Source organism: Pseudophryne corroboree, chromosome 5 (genome assembly GCF_028390025.1).
Source record: "Pseudophryne corroboree isolate aPseCor3 chromosome 5, aPseCor3.hap2, whole genome shotgun sequence".
NCBI lineage: Eukaryota > Metazoa > Chordata > Amphibia > Anura > Myobatrachidae > Pseudophryne > Pseudophryne corroboree.
Genome location: NC_086448.1, coordinates 104,213,026 through 104,228,566, shown reverse-complemented (window position 1 = coordinate 104,228,566; position 15,541 = coordinate 104,213,026). Strand labels below are relative to the sequence as shown.

Sequence of the window (15,541 nt, the reverse complement as noted above, 5' to 3'; positions counted from 1 at the left end):
GGTGGTTTGCGTGAGCTTGGTTACAAGAGGAAGGGATTTACTGGTCAGTGGACTGCTTCCGCTGTCACCCAAAGTTTTTGAACTTGTCACTGACTTATTATGAATGCGCTGCAGGTGACGTATAAGGGAGGATGTTCCGAGGTGGTTAACGTCCTTACCCCTACTTATTACAGCTTGACAAAGGGAACACACGGCTTGACACCTGTTGTCCGCATTTCTGGTGAAATACCTCCACACCGAAGAGCTGATTTTTTTGGTATTTTCACCTGGCATGTCAACGGCCATATTCCTCCCACGGACAACAGGTGTCTCCCCGGGTGCCTGACTTAAACAAACCACCTCACCATCAGAATCCTTCTGGTCAATTTCCTCCCCAGCGCCAGCAACACCCATATCCTCCTCATCCTGGTGTACTTCAACACTGACATCTTCAATCTGACTATCAGGAACTGGACTGCGGGTGCTCCTTCCAGCACTTGCAGGGGGCATGCAAATAGTGGAAGGCGCATGCTCTTCACGTCCAGTGTTGGGAAGGTCAGGCATCGCAACCGACACAATTGGACTCTCCTTGTGGATTTGGGATTTCAAAGAACGCACAGTTCTTTGCGGTGCTTTTGCCAGCTTGAGTCTTTTCAGTTTTCTAGCGAGAGGCTGAGTGCTTCCATCCTCATGTGAAGCTGAACCACTAGCCATGAACATAGGCCAGGGCCTCAGCCGTTCCTTGCCACTCCGTGTGGTAAATGGCATACTGGCAAGTTTACGCTTCTCCTCCGACAATTTTATTTTAGGTTTTGGAGTCCTTTTTTTTCTGATATTTGGTGTTTTGGATTTGACATGCTCTGTACTATGACATTGGGCATCGGCCTTGGCAGACGACGTTGCTGGCATTTCATCGTCTCGGCCATGACTAGTGGCAGCAGCTTCAGCACGAGGTGGAAGTGGATCTTGATCTTTCCCTAATTTTGGAACCTCAACTTTTTTGTTCTCCATATTTTATAGGCAGAACTAAAAGGCACCTCAGGTAAACAATGGAGATGGATGGATTGGATACTAGTATACAATTATGGACGGACTGCCACGGTTAGGTGGTATAAAAAAACCACGGTTAGGTGGTATATATTGTAATACAATTATGGATGGACGGACTGCCTGCCGAGTGCCGACACAGAGGTAGCCACAGCCGTGAACTACCGCACTGTACACTGGTTGATAAAGAGATAGTAGTATACTCGTAACAACTAGTATGACTGACTATGACGGTATAAAGAATGAAAAAAAAACCACGGTTAGGTGGTATATATTGTAATACAATTATGGATGGACGGACTGCCTGCCGAGTTCCGACACAGAGGTAGCCACAGCCGTGAACTACCGCACTGTACACTGGTTGATAAAGAGATAGTAGTATACTCGTAACAACTAGTATGACTGACTATGACGGTATAAAGAATGAAAAAAAAACCACGGTTAGGTGGTATATATTATAATACAATTATGGATGGACGGACTGCCTGCCGACTGCCGACACAGAGGTAGCCACAGCCGTGAACTACCGCACTGTACACTGGTTGATAAAGAGATAGTAGTATACTCGTAACAACTAGTATGACACTATGACGGTATAAAGAATGAAAAAAAAACCACGGTTAGGTGGTATATATTATAATACAATTATGGATGGACGGACTGCCTGCCGACTGCCGACACAGAGGTAGCCACAGCCGTGAACTACCGCACTGTACACTGGTTGATAAAGAGATAGTAGTATACTCGTAACAACTAGTATGACACTATGACGGTATAAAGAATGAAAAAAAAACCACGGTTAGGTGGTATATATTATAATACAATTATGGATGGACGGACTGCCTGCCGAGTGCCGACACAGAGGTAGCCACAGCCGTGAACTACCGCACTGTACACTGGTTGATAAAGAGATAGTAGTATACTCGTAACAACTAGTATGACTGACTATGACGGTATAAAGAATGAAAAAAAAACCACGGTTAGGTGGTATATATTATAATACAATTATGGATGGACGGACTGCCTGCCGACTGCCGACACAGAGGTAGCCACAGCCGTGAACTACCGCACTGTACACTGGTTGATAAAGAGATAGTAGTATACTCGTAACAACTAGTATGACACTATGACGGTATAAAGAATGAAAAAAAAACCACGGTTAGGTGGTATATATTATAATACAATTATGGATGGACGGACTGCCTGCCGACTGCCGACACAGAGGTAGCCACAGCCGTGAACTACCGCACTGTACACTGGTTGATAAAGAGATAGTAGTATACTCGTAACAACTAGTATGACACTATGACGGTATAAAGAATGAAAAAAAAACCACGGTTAGGTGGTATATATTATAATAATACAATTATGGATGGACGGACTGCCTGCCGACTGCCGACACAGAGGTAGCCACAGCCGTGAACTACCGCACTGTACACTGGTTGATAAAGAGATAGTAGTATACTCGTAACAACTAGTATGACTATGACGACGGTATAAAGAAAGAAAAAAAAATACCACGGTTAGGTGGTATATAATTATACAATTATGGATGGACGGACTGCCTGCCGAGTGCCGACTGCCGACACAGAGGTAGCCACAGCCGTGAACTACCGCACTGTACTGTGTCTGCTGCTAATATAGACTGGTTGATAAAGAGATAGTATACAACAATATACTACTATACTGGTGGTCAGGCACTGGTCACCACTAGTCACACTGGCAGTGGCACTCCTGCAGCAAAAGTGTGCACTGTTTAATTTTAAATTAATATAATATTATGTACTCCTGGCTCCTGCTATAACAACCTGCAGTGCTCCCCAGTCTCCCCCACAATTATTATAAGCTTTTATACATTGATGTGCAGCACACTGGGCTGAGCTGAGTGCACACAGACTGAGTCACACTGTGTGACTGCTGTGTATCGTTTTTTTCAGGCAGAGAACGGATATTAGTGATGGGATATAGCAGAGAACGGATATATTAAATAAAAGTTAACTTAACAACAACTGCACTGGTCACTGTGGCAAACTCTGTCTGCACAATCTCTCTCTCTCTCTCTCTTCTAATCTATTCTAATGGAGAGGACGCCAGCCACGTCCTCTCCCTATCAATCTCAATGCACGTGTGAAAATGGCGGCGACGCGCGGCTCCTTATATAGAATCCGAGTCTCGCGAGAATCCGACAGCGTCATGATGACGTTCGGGCGCGCTCGGGTTAACCGAGCAAGGCGGGAAGATCCGAGTCGCTCGGACCCGTGAAAAAAAAAGTGAAGTTCGTGCGGGTTCGGATTCAAAGAAACCGAACCCGCTCATCTCTAGTTTTTTTAAGTGCCATCCTGTCTGTAACTGCAGTGCCACTCCTAGATGGGCCAGGTGTTTGTGCCGCACACTTGTGTCGCTTAGCTTGGCCATCCAGCTACCTCATTGCACCTCTTTTTCTTCTTTGAATCATGTGCTGTTTGGGGACTAGTTTTTTTTAAGTGCCATCTTGTCTGCAACTGCAGTGCCACTCCTAGATCTGCCAGGTGTTTGTGCCGCAAAGTTGTGTCGCTTAGCTTAGTCATACAGCCACCTCGGTGCAACTTTTAGGCCTAAATACAATATTGTGAGGTGTTCAGAATAGACCGGAAATGAGTGGAAATGATTGCAAAATTACCCCCACATTCTGTGATTTTAGCTGTTTTTATGGTTTTTTCTCTCAAAAATCATCCAGATCCAAAACCAAAACCAAAACACGAAAGAGTGCTTTTGGCAAAACCAAGCCAAAACCAAAACACGAAAATGGAATTAGAACCAAAACACGAAAATTGCCAGCCGCACATCTCTACTTTCAGCGCCACTGGTGCACTCAGTTTTTAGTTGTCCAACTGTCACCCATCACCTAACCAGCATCAGCCGCCATTGATCCATTACACCATCAGTGTATTTCCAGTAACAAAAATGCCATTGGTTGGATAACATCTATGCGATATTCCATTCTCATTACATGCTAAATGTTCCACTGCAGTAAAGGAAAATTCCAGCAGTTACACCGCTGTCAACACAACATTGGGTATTTGCAAACACGTTTTAAGCAGAAATATGTACACTTAAGATTTTGTGCTAAGTAAGCAGTTATTACACGGGGGGTTGGGGGGCGGGGGAAGTGTAGGTAATACAATATCATCAGACTATGGAGTGAGGATTGTAGTGCTGATCAGACACAAATATTATGGGGCGCCAGTAAAATGTACTATTCATTTTTGTGTAGAATGGTTAAGGCTAAAAGTCACGCCACTTTCGACTTACAGAGATTCCTTCTGTAACACCTAATCCACTGCATTATTTGTCAGTAGAGGATGTAAATGACAGATGTGGTTATATATTAAAGCAACACTCTAAAAATGACCTTTAAATAATGTACAGTACCTTATCACACCCCTCGTCTACAGGGACTTGGTCATGGGCAACTGGCAATGGCTTTCGCTTACACATATAGGGCAATTTTTTCTCACACATCTGATCTGCCCAATGTCCTTCCTGCCGTGGGGAGATGACATCATTTTATAATGTTAGCACCAGGTGTAAGTCACAACATTTACCCTTATCTACACAAAGTTGAGGGAGCAATTTTGTAACTGGACCCAAACTGTATGAGCCTATGAATTCCCTAGGAGTCATTGATATCGTTCCCCGGGGGTACCTGCAAATGCCAACTTCCCAATCCATATTTGTTCTTAGCTTTTAGTGGAGTAACTTTTCATTCACTAACCCCACATGAAAAATCACTTATGTTGTTGGAGCTATAAGGAGGAATGACAAAGAAAAATGTGAATCTAGCTTGGTAGGCATGATAATGAACAAACATGAACATTTTTACTTTGGACTAAGTAGCACTTTAAAGTAGCAGATCAATGAGAAAATGTGGTTATAAGAAGCATTTTGGTAATTTCCTTTCCCTTTACTTTGCTCAGACTGGTTTTACTGATTGATAATGGTGTAAAATCTGCAAAGTTTTGTTACTACCATGGAAACCACAGTCACAGGATGTAGTAAGCAGAGGAGCTTTGGAACACTCCTCTGAGCTTTGTTTTGCTTTGCTTTCACTCTGACATTCTTCCTTCCTTCTCCCCCTGATTCCTGCAGTAAATGCAGTATGTAATGATATATAAAGGGCCAGTGTCTCACCTTAGTGTATAATGCAACACAATCCTCTTCTTTGTTATTGAGGTGAGATGGTTCTCCTCTCTGCCAGACTGTATATGTTACTGGAGACCCGTCACTCCATTCAAAAAACAACTGCACCTTCAGGTCGTTTAATCCCAGCCAAACATACTCTATTTTTTCTAGAAAACAGAATTTAAACAGTTAATTATTTTTGATGTTGACAAAACTAGAGTAAAGTGAAGAGCAAAGCCGTTTTCATGATAGTGCTTGCCATAAATTATTGTTCTGTTAATTTCTTGAAAACAGTACGGAGATGTCTGTCCACCAGATGGCACTATTGAACTCTTTCCTGTGTTTTATACACTGTTTTTTTATTTTAACGGGAAGGAGTCAGTGCTTCATAGAAAATCACCATATACATCTATACGTTAGGCCTCAAGTAGGAGGTATTGGTTCATATTTTGATCAAAACATTTAAGACTCCAGCCAATGTTACGGCTTCTTAATTCCTGTAAGCCATAAACTGACGTGGACTGCACTCTTAAATGTTTTGATAAAAATATAAGCTAGTAGCACATACATTTATTTTTGATTTTATATATATATATATATATATATATACATACATACACACAAATTGCAATAGAGAGGACAAGTGATTACAACATCCATCTTGTTTAGAATCCATGACAGACATGGTGCTCCCGGCCCCCCGAGAAGAGTGGGCAAGACTACCAGCCAGACACAAGACCACCGCTTCTCCCCACTCCCCCTCCCCCCACACCCCTTGAGGGACCGATGACACGATTTGCTCTGAATCGCGTCATCATGGCCTGGCTCTCTGCTTCACAATGTCGGTGATCTCAGCATTGTGTGGCAGGAGCGAGGCCATAATGACGTAACGTACATACATGCCCCAGAACAGCCCCTACGCCCCTAATATGCATTCACTCCCATGCCATGCTCTCCAGTACCGCACCATGGGGGTCATTCCGAGTTGTTCGCTGGCTGCTATCGGTTGCAGCACGGCGATTAGGTGAAAAAGCAGCATTTATGCGCATAGGGCGCAGTGCGCACGCGCGACGTACTTTCACACAAAACTATGCAGTTTCACACACGGTCTAGCGACGCTTTTCAATCGCACTGCTAATCGGTGAGTGATTGACAGGAAGTGGGTGCTTCTGGGAGGTAACTGACCGTTTTCGGGGAGTGTGTAAAAACGCAGGCGTGTCAGATACAAACGCAGGCGTGCCTGGGGAAACGGGGGAGTGGCTGGCCGAACGCAGGGCGTGTTTGTGACGTCAAAACAGGAACTAAACTGTCTGAAGTGATCGCTAGCTAGGAGTAAGTCTGGAGCTACTCAGAAACTGCACAATCTTTTTTTGTAGCAATGCTGCGATCCTTTCATTCGCACTTCTGCTAAGCTAAGACACACTCCAAGAGAGTGACGGCTTAGCGTTTGCACTGCTGCGCAGCTAGCGAGCGATCAACTCGGAATGACCCCCCATGTCCCCCACACACACACAGACACACACTTTGGCCTGATTTATGCTTGCACCTGTGTGCGGAAACCTGTGATAAAAACAACTGAATTCCCCCCTTATACTAGTGCCATGTATAATTTTGGATATTTTGCAAATACAATTCAGCACAGGCTTATTTCTTTCTCTGTTTGAAAGCACTGCATAATGTTGTCCTAGCTGCGGTCTATGGTTAATGCTAATTTATATATAGTTGCTCATTTATTGATACTTACCAAACTCAAACTGTGAGGTGACAAAGCTTGCTTCCCCAATATTGTGCAAACTTACGAGATCCCCTTCTTCCCTCCTGCATGCTAACATTGCATCCTTCCAAATCCTGGCCTCTTTATGCAGAGAATAACAGTACCCAGAATAGGGTATCCAGAGTGGTGGGCAGGAGATGGGATCATTGGTCCCTGTGACAAAACATAAGAACATGTTTGAGTTCTGAGTAAACGTCTGTCAGGCACAGGCATCCTCTCCTGAGGTTTGCAGTCAGGCATCAAGTTCAAAGCCGCCACTTACAGTTAGGGTTCACTCAAGGGCATAGCTACCATAGGTGCAGGGAGTGCAGCTGCTATGGGGCCCAGAGCTGAGAGGGGCTCACCTTCTCTACCAAAGTTACATGCGTTACATACATTTTCACCATTTTGTGATACATAGGTGCCCTTACAAACTTTTGACTTGGGGTCTGCAATATATCTTGGTATACCCTGGACCTGCTCATTGTAATGTGGTATAAAATGAACTATAGGGCATTCTAATGTTACATAATATAAACTGGGGCATTATAATGCACCAAATATAAAGTGGAGGCACTATAGTGTAGCATAATATGAATTTGGGGCACTGTAATATGGTACAACATTAACTGGGGACACTGTTGGCCAGATGCATCATCGCTTGGAAAGTGATAAAATTGAGAGTGAAAAAGTACCAGCCAATCAGGTCCTAACTGCCATGTCACAGGACGTGTTTGAAAAATGGCACTTAGGAGCTGATTGGCTGGTACTTTTTCACTCTCCAAGCGATGATGCATCTGGCACTGTATGTTATAATGTAAATTGGGGGTACTATGTTCCATAATGTGCACTTTCAGCCCGACAATGTGACATAACGTGAACTACGGCACTACTATGGTTCAGAAAATGAACTAGGGTACTACTATGGGGCATAACATTAGCAATTGCTGTGAAGTAGAATCTCTCTAGAAGCACATGTACAGGGGCGCCATCAATATGTTGCTATGGGGCCCACAAAGTTCTGGCTATGCCCCTGGGTTCACTAACTCATTTAAAATATTAGAAATACTTGTGCACCAAGTCAACCCCCCCCCATACACATAACCTAGATGCAAATATACAGCCTGTGATACCACCGACTACATCAGAACTTTTTAATTATGCCAATATGAAAAGCAATGTCTCATCGCCAATAAAGGAGACTTGTTATAAATAGTGTATCATTTTCACTGTAAAACAGGATTCCATTTTACCCATGATGCACAGCGGTATCTCCGCCAGACAATATATATGTAAACGATTAAACAAATTCTGTAAAGTGCTGCATATATATATATATATATATATATATTGTATTGGTACTATATATAAATATAGGTTAGTGATAATATTATTAGAGATGAGCGGATTCGGTTTTACTCGGATTTACTCGGTTCTCAAAATGGCATCTTATTGGCTCACGGATGTCACGTGTTTTGGATAGCCAATCAGATGCCGTTTTGAGAACCGGGTAAATCCGAGTAAAACCGAATCCGCTCATCTCTAAATATTATGCAACGTTTCTGCATACAGTCATAAGTCATTTGTCTTCTACCTGAAGGAGGGATGTAAGACGAGGTGCTGTTGCCTTTCTTACAAATGTATCCCAACTTCTGACCGCACTCCCTGCTTTCCCACTTGGCATTTTTCCCAGGGTTTAGCACCGCACAGTTTTTCCCAGGTTCATTTGATGGATTTCCTATAGAAGATGACAAATTGACTTTAGTTAGAAAAGACAGTGAGCAATAGATTATTAAAAATTAGTGTGTACGACGTGATCCTCATGTCTAAGGATGGCATCAAACTAGCCGCTGTAATTTACCGGAACTAATTGACTCGCCAGGGGCTATCCCATTAGCCCCAATGCCGGAACTTTTCAGGGATTTGTTTCATCTGCCCCAGGCAGGCAAAACCAAATCCCCGATTCATATGCATTTTTTCTGGGATCACTGCCGCAAGAACACATAAGGGGGGTAATTCCAAGTTGATCGCAGCAGGAAATTTTGTAGCAGTTGGGCAAAACCATGTGCACTGCAGGGGGGGAAGATATAACATTTGCAGAGAGAGTTAGATTTGGGTGGGTTATTTTATTTCTGTGCAGAGTAAATACTGGCTGCTTTATTTTTACACTGCAAATTAGATTGCAGATTTAACACACCACACCCAAATCTAACTCTCTCTGCACATGTTATATCTGCCTCCCCTGAAGTGCACATGGTTTTGCCCAATTGCTAACAGAATTCCTGCTGCGATCAACTTGGAATTACCCCCAAGGTCTGTGGCTTTTTGCGGACCCTATGTATTTTGGCACAAAAAAAGGGTAATTTTTCACATGAAAAAATGGCTATAATTGCCAGATATTTGCCACCGACAAAAAGTGTGATAATAAAAGACCATTTTTTCCATGTGAATAATTAACGCGCACTAAATAGGATACCCCTGTGTTTTGTTACTGCAGGTATTTCCCAAAAGAGCACTTTTAAAATAATAAAACTCTCGCAGACTGAAGGAGAGGCAGCACACATTGGGGACTTTGTCCTATTTTATGTGCTACATTTAAAGAATTCATAATTTAACGTAATTTTTTTACAGCGTGTCATATGAATTCATTTCTGATTCCTAAGCACCAGAGGCAACTTGAGGTTACAGATCAGCGGGTAACAAATAACCCCAAACACTTGTTCAGCCTGCAGCTGAACCACAGGGTAACGTGGCACTAACTTGAAGAGAACATATCCATCAATGCGAACAGCCAATCCTGACATTTCAATGTTTTTGACACTGTTTGAGGATGTTATTTTGCAGCAGATGCTAAGGTGGGTGTGGCCATAATATGTGGGGGGCGTGGTCACATATTTTGTGAATCACTGGCTATGGCCCCATAAGCAGATGTTGCCATGGAGGCATGCCACTGAAATAGGCATGGTTTTTGGGAGCGTGGCTGTTTACGCTTTGACATGCTCTCCCTATTGGCGCTCCTAGAGTTTACCTATTTACTAACAGGAAGACTAGATAACTATTATAATTGGTTCTGGTTTTTTAACATTACAAAAAATGTTACAAAACATTTAAAAACAGAAATATAAATATTCACCTGGAACCCAATTCAGATATCGAAAAGGACTTCCATTGTCCCATCGCCAGCCTGCATTAAAGTCCAGACTGTTGAGTCCAACCCATAAAGCTGTTGTGAGGTCATTGGTTAATCCTATGGAAGAAAAGCAAATATTATATGATGGGTCATATATAGGCCCTCATTCCGAGTTGTTCGCTCGCAAGCTGCTTTTAGCAGCTTTGCACACGCTAAGCCACAGCCTACTGGGAGTGAATCTTAGCTTATCAAAATTGCGAACGAAAGATTAGCAAAATTGCGAATAGACACTTCTTAGCAGTTTCTGAGTAGCACCACACTTACTCGGCATCTGCGATCAGTTCAGTGCTTGTCGTTCCTGGTTTGACGTCACAAACACACCCAGCGTTCGCCCAGACACTCCTCCGTTTCACCAGCCACTCCCGCGTTTTTCCCAGAAACGGTAGCGTTTTTTCGCACACACCCATAAAACGGCCAGTTTCCGCCCAGAAACACCCACTTCCTGTCAATCACATTACGATCAGCAGAACGAAGAAAAAACCTCGTAATGCCGTGAGTAAAATACCTACCTGCATAGCAAATTTACTTGGCGCAGTCGCATTGCGGACATTGCGCATGCGCATTAGCGACTAATCGCTCCGTTGTGAGAAAAAAATACAGAGCGAACAACTCGGAATGACCCCCATAGTGTGAGCCAAGAGAACTTATCTTTGTATGTGTTTAGTTCCACAATCTCTAAATACTGGGAATTACATGTTTAATGCTGTCCCTTCACTCCCTAATTCTGTTTAATGTGTTCCAGCGCCATGTTTTCTGCTACCGTTTCCCACATTGTTGTTTGTAGTAGAAGAGACTGGGGGGGTCATTCAGAGATGATCGTAGTTGTGCGAAATTTAGCACAGCTACGATCATTCACACTGACACGCAGCCGCTGCGGCCCGCCCCCCGTTCGGTCTGGCCACGCCTGCGTTGGCCGGACCGCGCCCACGAAACGGCGGCCAAGCGCCGCCATTCTGCCCCCCCTCCCAGCGACCGCCTCTGCCTGTCAATCAGGCAGAGACGATCGTAGCGTGCACCGCATGCGCAGTTCTGACCTGATCGCACCGCTGCGATAAACTGCAGCGTGCGATCGGGTCAGAATGACCCCCTGGGTGCATTGCTGAGATGAGGACAAGCTGGATAGATTTCCCAAGCTGACATTTTATTTTCCTGAGTAGATGTTGGTTTTCATAGAAGGATTTGAAAGCTCCCTGCAGGGGCAAACGAATTACTGTATTAGGAGATATAGGGCTCTATTTACTAAGCCTTGGATGCAGATAAAGTCGCTGGAGATAAAGTACCAGCCAATCGGCTCCTAACTGCTATGCCACAGGCTGTGTTTGAAAATGACAGTTAGGAGCCAATTGGCTGGTACTTTATCTCCAGAGATTTTATCTCCATCCAAGGCTTAGTACATAGACCCCATAGTGACATTGTCTATGCTTACAATGTTGAAATAATGTTGACGTCACAATGTCTACAGGTAGGATATTACTTTTTTTTTTAAATTTCAACATTAAACATGTTGGCATGTGCAGAATGTCAACATAATTACAATATTGACATCTGAAATGTCGACATTCTGCACGAACCAGCAGCAGAGGGATAGGGTCAGGCTATGGAAGGGGAGGGTTAGGATTTGCAGTTGGGGGAGGGTTAGGATTAGGCTATGGATGGGGAGGGTTAGGGTTTGCAGTAGGGGGAGGGATAGGATTAGGCTATGGAAGGGGAGGGTTAGGGGTTGTAGTAGGGAGAGGGTTAGGATTAGGCTATGGCAGGGGAGGGTAAGGATTTGCAGTAGGGGGAGGGTTAGGGTGAGGCTATGGGAGGGGAGGGTTAGGATTTGCAGTAGGGAGAGGGTTAGGGTTAGGCTATGGGTGGGGAGGGTTAGGGTTTGCAGTGGGGGAGGGTTAGGGTCAGGCTATGGCAGGGGAGGGTTAGGATTTGCAGTTGGGGGAGGGTTAGGGTCAGGCTATGGAAGGGGAGGGTAAGGATTTGAAGTAGGGGGAGGGTTAGGATTAGGCTATGGAAGAGGAGGGTTAGGGGTTGTAGTAGGGAGAGGGTTAGGATTAGGCTATGGCAGGGGAGGGTAAGGATTTGCAGTAGGGGGAGGGTTAGGGTGAGGCTATGGGAGGGGAGGGTTAGGTTTGCAGTAGGGGGAGGGATAGGATTAGGCTATGGAAGGGGAGGGTTAGGGGTTGTAGTAGGGAGAGGGTTAGGATTAGGCTATGGCAGGGGAGGGTAAGGATTTGCAGTAGGGGGAGGGTTAGGGTGAGGCTATGGGAGGGGAGGGTTAGGATTTGCAGTAGGGAGAGGGTTAGGGTTAGGCTATGGGTGGGGAGGGTTAGGGTTTGCAGTGGGGGAGGGTTAGGGTCAGGCTATGGCAGGGGAGGGTTAGGGTTTGTAGTAGGGAGAGGGTTAGGATTAGGCTATGGCAGGGGAGGGTTAGGGTTTGTAGTAGGGAGAGGGTTAGGATTAGGCTATGGGTGGGGAGGGTTAGTATTTGCAGTAGGAGGAGGGTTAGGGTCAGGCTATGGAAGGGGATGGTTAGGGTTTGCAGTAGGGAGAGGGTTAGGGTCAGGCTATGGCAGGGGAGGCTATGGCAGGGTTTGTAGTAGGGAGAGGGTTAGGATTAGGCTATGGCAGGGGAGGGTAAGGATTTGCAGTAGGGGGAGGGTTAGGGTGAGGCTATGGGAGGGGAGGGTTAGGATTTGCAGTAGGGAGAGGGTTAGGGTTAGGCTATGGGTGGGGAGGGTTAGGGTTTGCAGTGGGGGAGGGTTAGGGTCAGGCTATGGCAGGGGAGGGTTAGGATTTGCAGTTGGGGGAGGCTTAGGGTCAGGCTATGGAAGGGGAGGGTAAGGATTTGCAGTAGGGGGAGGGTTAGGATTAGGCTATGGGTGGGGAGGGTTAGGTTTGCAGTAGGGGGAGGGATAGGATTAGGCTATGGAAAAGGAGGGTTAGGGGTTGTAGTAGGGAGAGGGTTAGGATTAGGCTATGGCAGGGGAGGGTAAGGATTTGCAGTAGGGGGAGGGTTAGGGTGAGGCTATGGGAGGGGAGGGTTAGGATTTGCAGTAGGGAGAGGGTTGGGGTTAGGCTATGGGTGGGGAGGGTTAGGGTTTGCAGTGGGGAGGGTTAGGGTCAGGCTATGGCAGGGGAGGGTTAGGGTTTGTAGTAGGGAGAGGGTTAGGATTAGGCTATGGCAGGGGAGGGTTAGGGTATGTAGTAGGGAGAGGGTTAGGATTAGGCTATGGGTGGGGAGGGTTAGTATTTGCAGTAGGAGGAGGGTTAGGGTCAGGCTATGGAAGGGGATGGTTAGGGTTTGCAGTAGGGAGAGGGTTAGGGTCAGGCTATGGCAGGGGAGGCTATGGCAGGGTTTGTAGTAGGGAGAGGGTTAGGATTAGGCTATGGCAGGGGAGGGTAAGGATTTGCAGTAGGGGGAGGGTTAGGGTGAGGCTATGGGAGGGGAGGGTTAGGATTTGCAGTAGGGAGAGGGTTAGGGTTAGGCTATGGGTGGGGAGGGTTAGGGTTTGCAGTGGGGGAGGGTTAGGGTCAGGCTATGGCAGGGGAGGGTTAGGGTTTGTAGTAGGGAGAGGGTTAGGATTAGGCTATGGCAGGGGAGGGTTAGGGTTTGTAGTAGGGAGAGGGTTAGGATTAGGCTATGGGTGGGGAGGGTTAGTATTTGCAGTAGGAGGAGGGTTAGGGTCAGGCTATGGAAGGGGATGGTTAGGGTTTGCAGTAGGGAGAGGGTTAGGGTCAGGCTATGGCAGGGGAGGCTATGGCAGGGTTTGTAGTAGGGAGAGGGTTAGGATTAGGCTATGGCAGGGGAGGGTAAGGATTTGCAGTAGGGGGAGGGTTAGGGTGAGGCTATGGGAGGGGAGGGTTAGGATTTGCAGTAGGGAGAGGGTTAGGGTTAGGCTATGGGTGGGGAGGGTTAGGGTTTGCAGTGGGGGAGGGTTAGGGTCAGGCTATGGCAGGGGAGGGTTAGGGTTTGTAGTAGGGAGAGGGTTAGGATTAGGCTATGGCAGGGGAGGGTTAGGGTTTGTAGTAGGGAGAGGGTTAGGATTAGGCTATGGGTGGGGAGGGTTAGTATTTGCAGTAGGAGGAGGGTTAGGGTCAGGCTATGGAAGGGGATGGCTAGGGTTTGCAGTAGGGGGAGGGTTAGGGTCAGGCTGTGGCAGGGGAGGGTTAGGATTTGCAGTAGGGTGAGGGGTAGGGTCAGGCTATTGAAGGGGAGGGTTAGGGTTTGTAGTAGGGAGAGGGTTAGGATTAGGCTATGGAAGGGGAGGGTTAGTATTTGCAGTAGGAGGAGGGTTAGGGTCAGGCTATGGAAGGGGATGGTTAGGGTTTGCAGTAGGGAGAGGGTTAGGGTCAGGCTATGGCAGGGGAGGCTATGGCAGGGTTTGTAGTAGGGAGAGGGTTAGGATTAGGCTATGGGTGGGGAGGGTTAGGGTTTGCAGTAGGGGGAGGGTTAGGGTCAGGCTATTGCAGGGGAGGGTAAGGATTTGCAGTAGGAGGAGGGATAGTTTCAGGCTATGGAAGGGGAGGGTTAGGGTTTGCAGTAGGAGGAGGGATAGTTTCGGGCTATGGAAGGGGAGGGTTAGGGTTTGTAGTAGGGAGAGGGTTAGGATTAGGCTATGGGTGGGGAGGGTTAGGGTTTGCAGTAGGGGGAGGGTTAGGGTCAGGCTATGGCAGGGGAGGGTAAGGATTTGCAGTAGGAGGAGGGATAGTTTCAGGCTATGGAAGGGGAGGGTTAGGGTTTGCAGTAGGAGGAGGGATAGTTTCAGGCTATGGAAGGGGAGGGTTAGGGTTTGTAGTAGGTGGAGGGTTAGGGTCAGGCTATGGAAGGGGATGGTTAGGGTTTGCAGTAGGGAGAGGGTTAGGGTCAGGCTATGGGAGGGGAGTGTTAGGATTTGCAGTAGGGGGAGGATTAGGGTTTGACTGTGAGAGGGGAGGTTAGGGTTAGGCACTAAGGGGAGGGTTGGGGTTAGGGATATACTCATTGGCAGAAGCATTGGACCTGGAAGATACCGCTGGAGCCAAAGGACCTGCCATACCAAGTAAGTTCCCACTGGACCACAAGGGACATTTTGTCCACTTTCTAATCATGTTGACATTTCATTACTTTTGACATGATGAATGTTAATGTGATCAATATCGACATGCCAAGTATGTTATAATAAGTTTTGTGATTTATCCAAAAGCATACCTCCGATATGGGACAATTTCCATTAGCAGACCTGGAAAAGGCAGCTCTCACAAATGGCTAATGTTTCCTCCAATGGGCATTTTGGGGAAGTTTCTGGATGGGGTTTGGGCGATTGTCTTATTTTGCCCAGATTCTGCATTTCTTAATGCCTACTTTAAATTGTTCCTAAGACTACTCAACTTGGGCAATTGAAAAGGAAAAGTCTGTGTATGAATATTAAAGGGCT

The 15,541-nt window shown here is 46.1% G+C and overlaps 1 protein-coding gene across 1 annotated transcript in view; it reads right to left on the bottom strand.

Annotated features, from left to right (window-relative positions):
• Positions 1–15,541, bottom strand: part of LOC134927292 (macrophage mannose receptor 1-like) — a 340,668-nt gene that overhangs the window by 235,036 nt on the left and 90,091 nt on the right. Inside the window, exons 5-9 of the mRNA XM_063921538.1 lie at positions 10,074–10,187; positions 8,535–8,678; positions 6,932–7,114; positions 5,197–5,354; positions 4,438–4,548 (exon numbers count right to left, since the gene is read on the bottom strand). Of these exons, the coding sequence (XP_063777608.1) occupies positions 4,438–4,548; positions 5,197–5,354; positions 6,932–7,114; positions 8,535–8,678; positions 10,074–10,187 (710 nt within the window). The remainder of the gene's footprint in view (positions 1–4,437; positions 4,549–5,196; positions 5,355–6,931; positions 7,115–8,534; positions 8,679–10,073; positions 10,188–15,541) is intronic.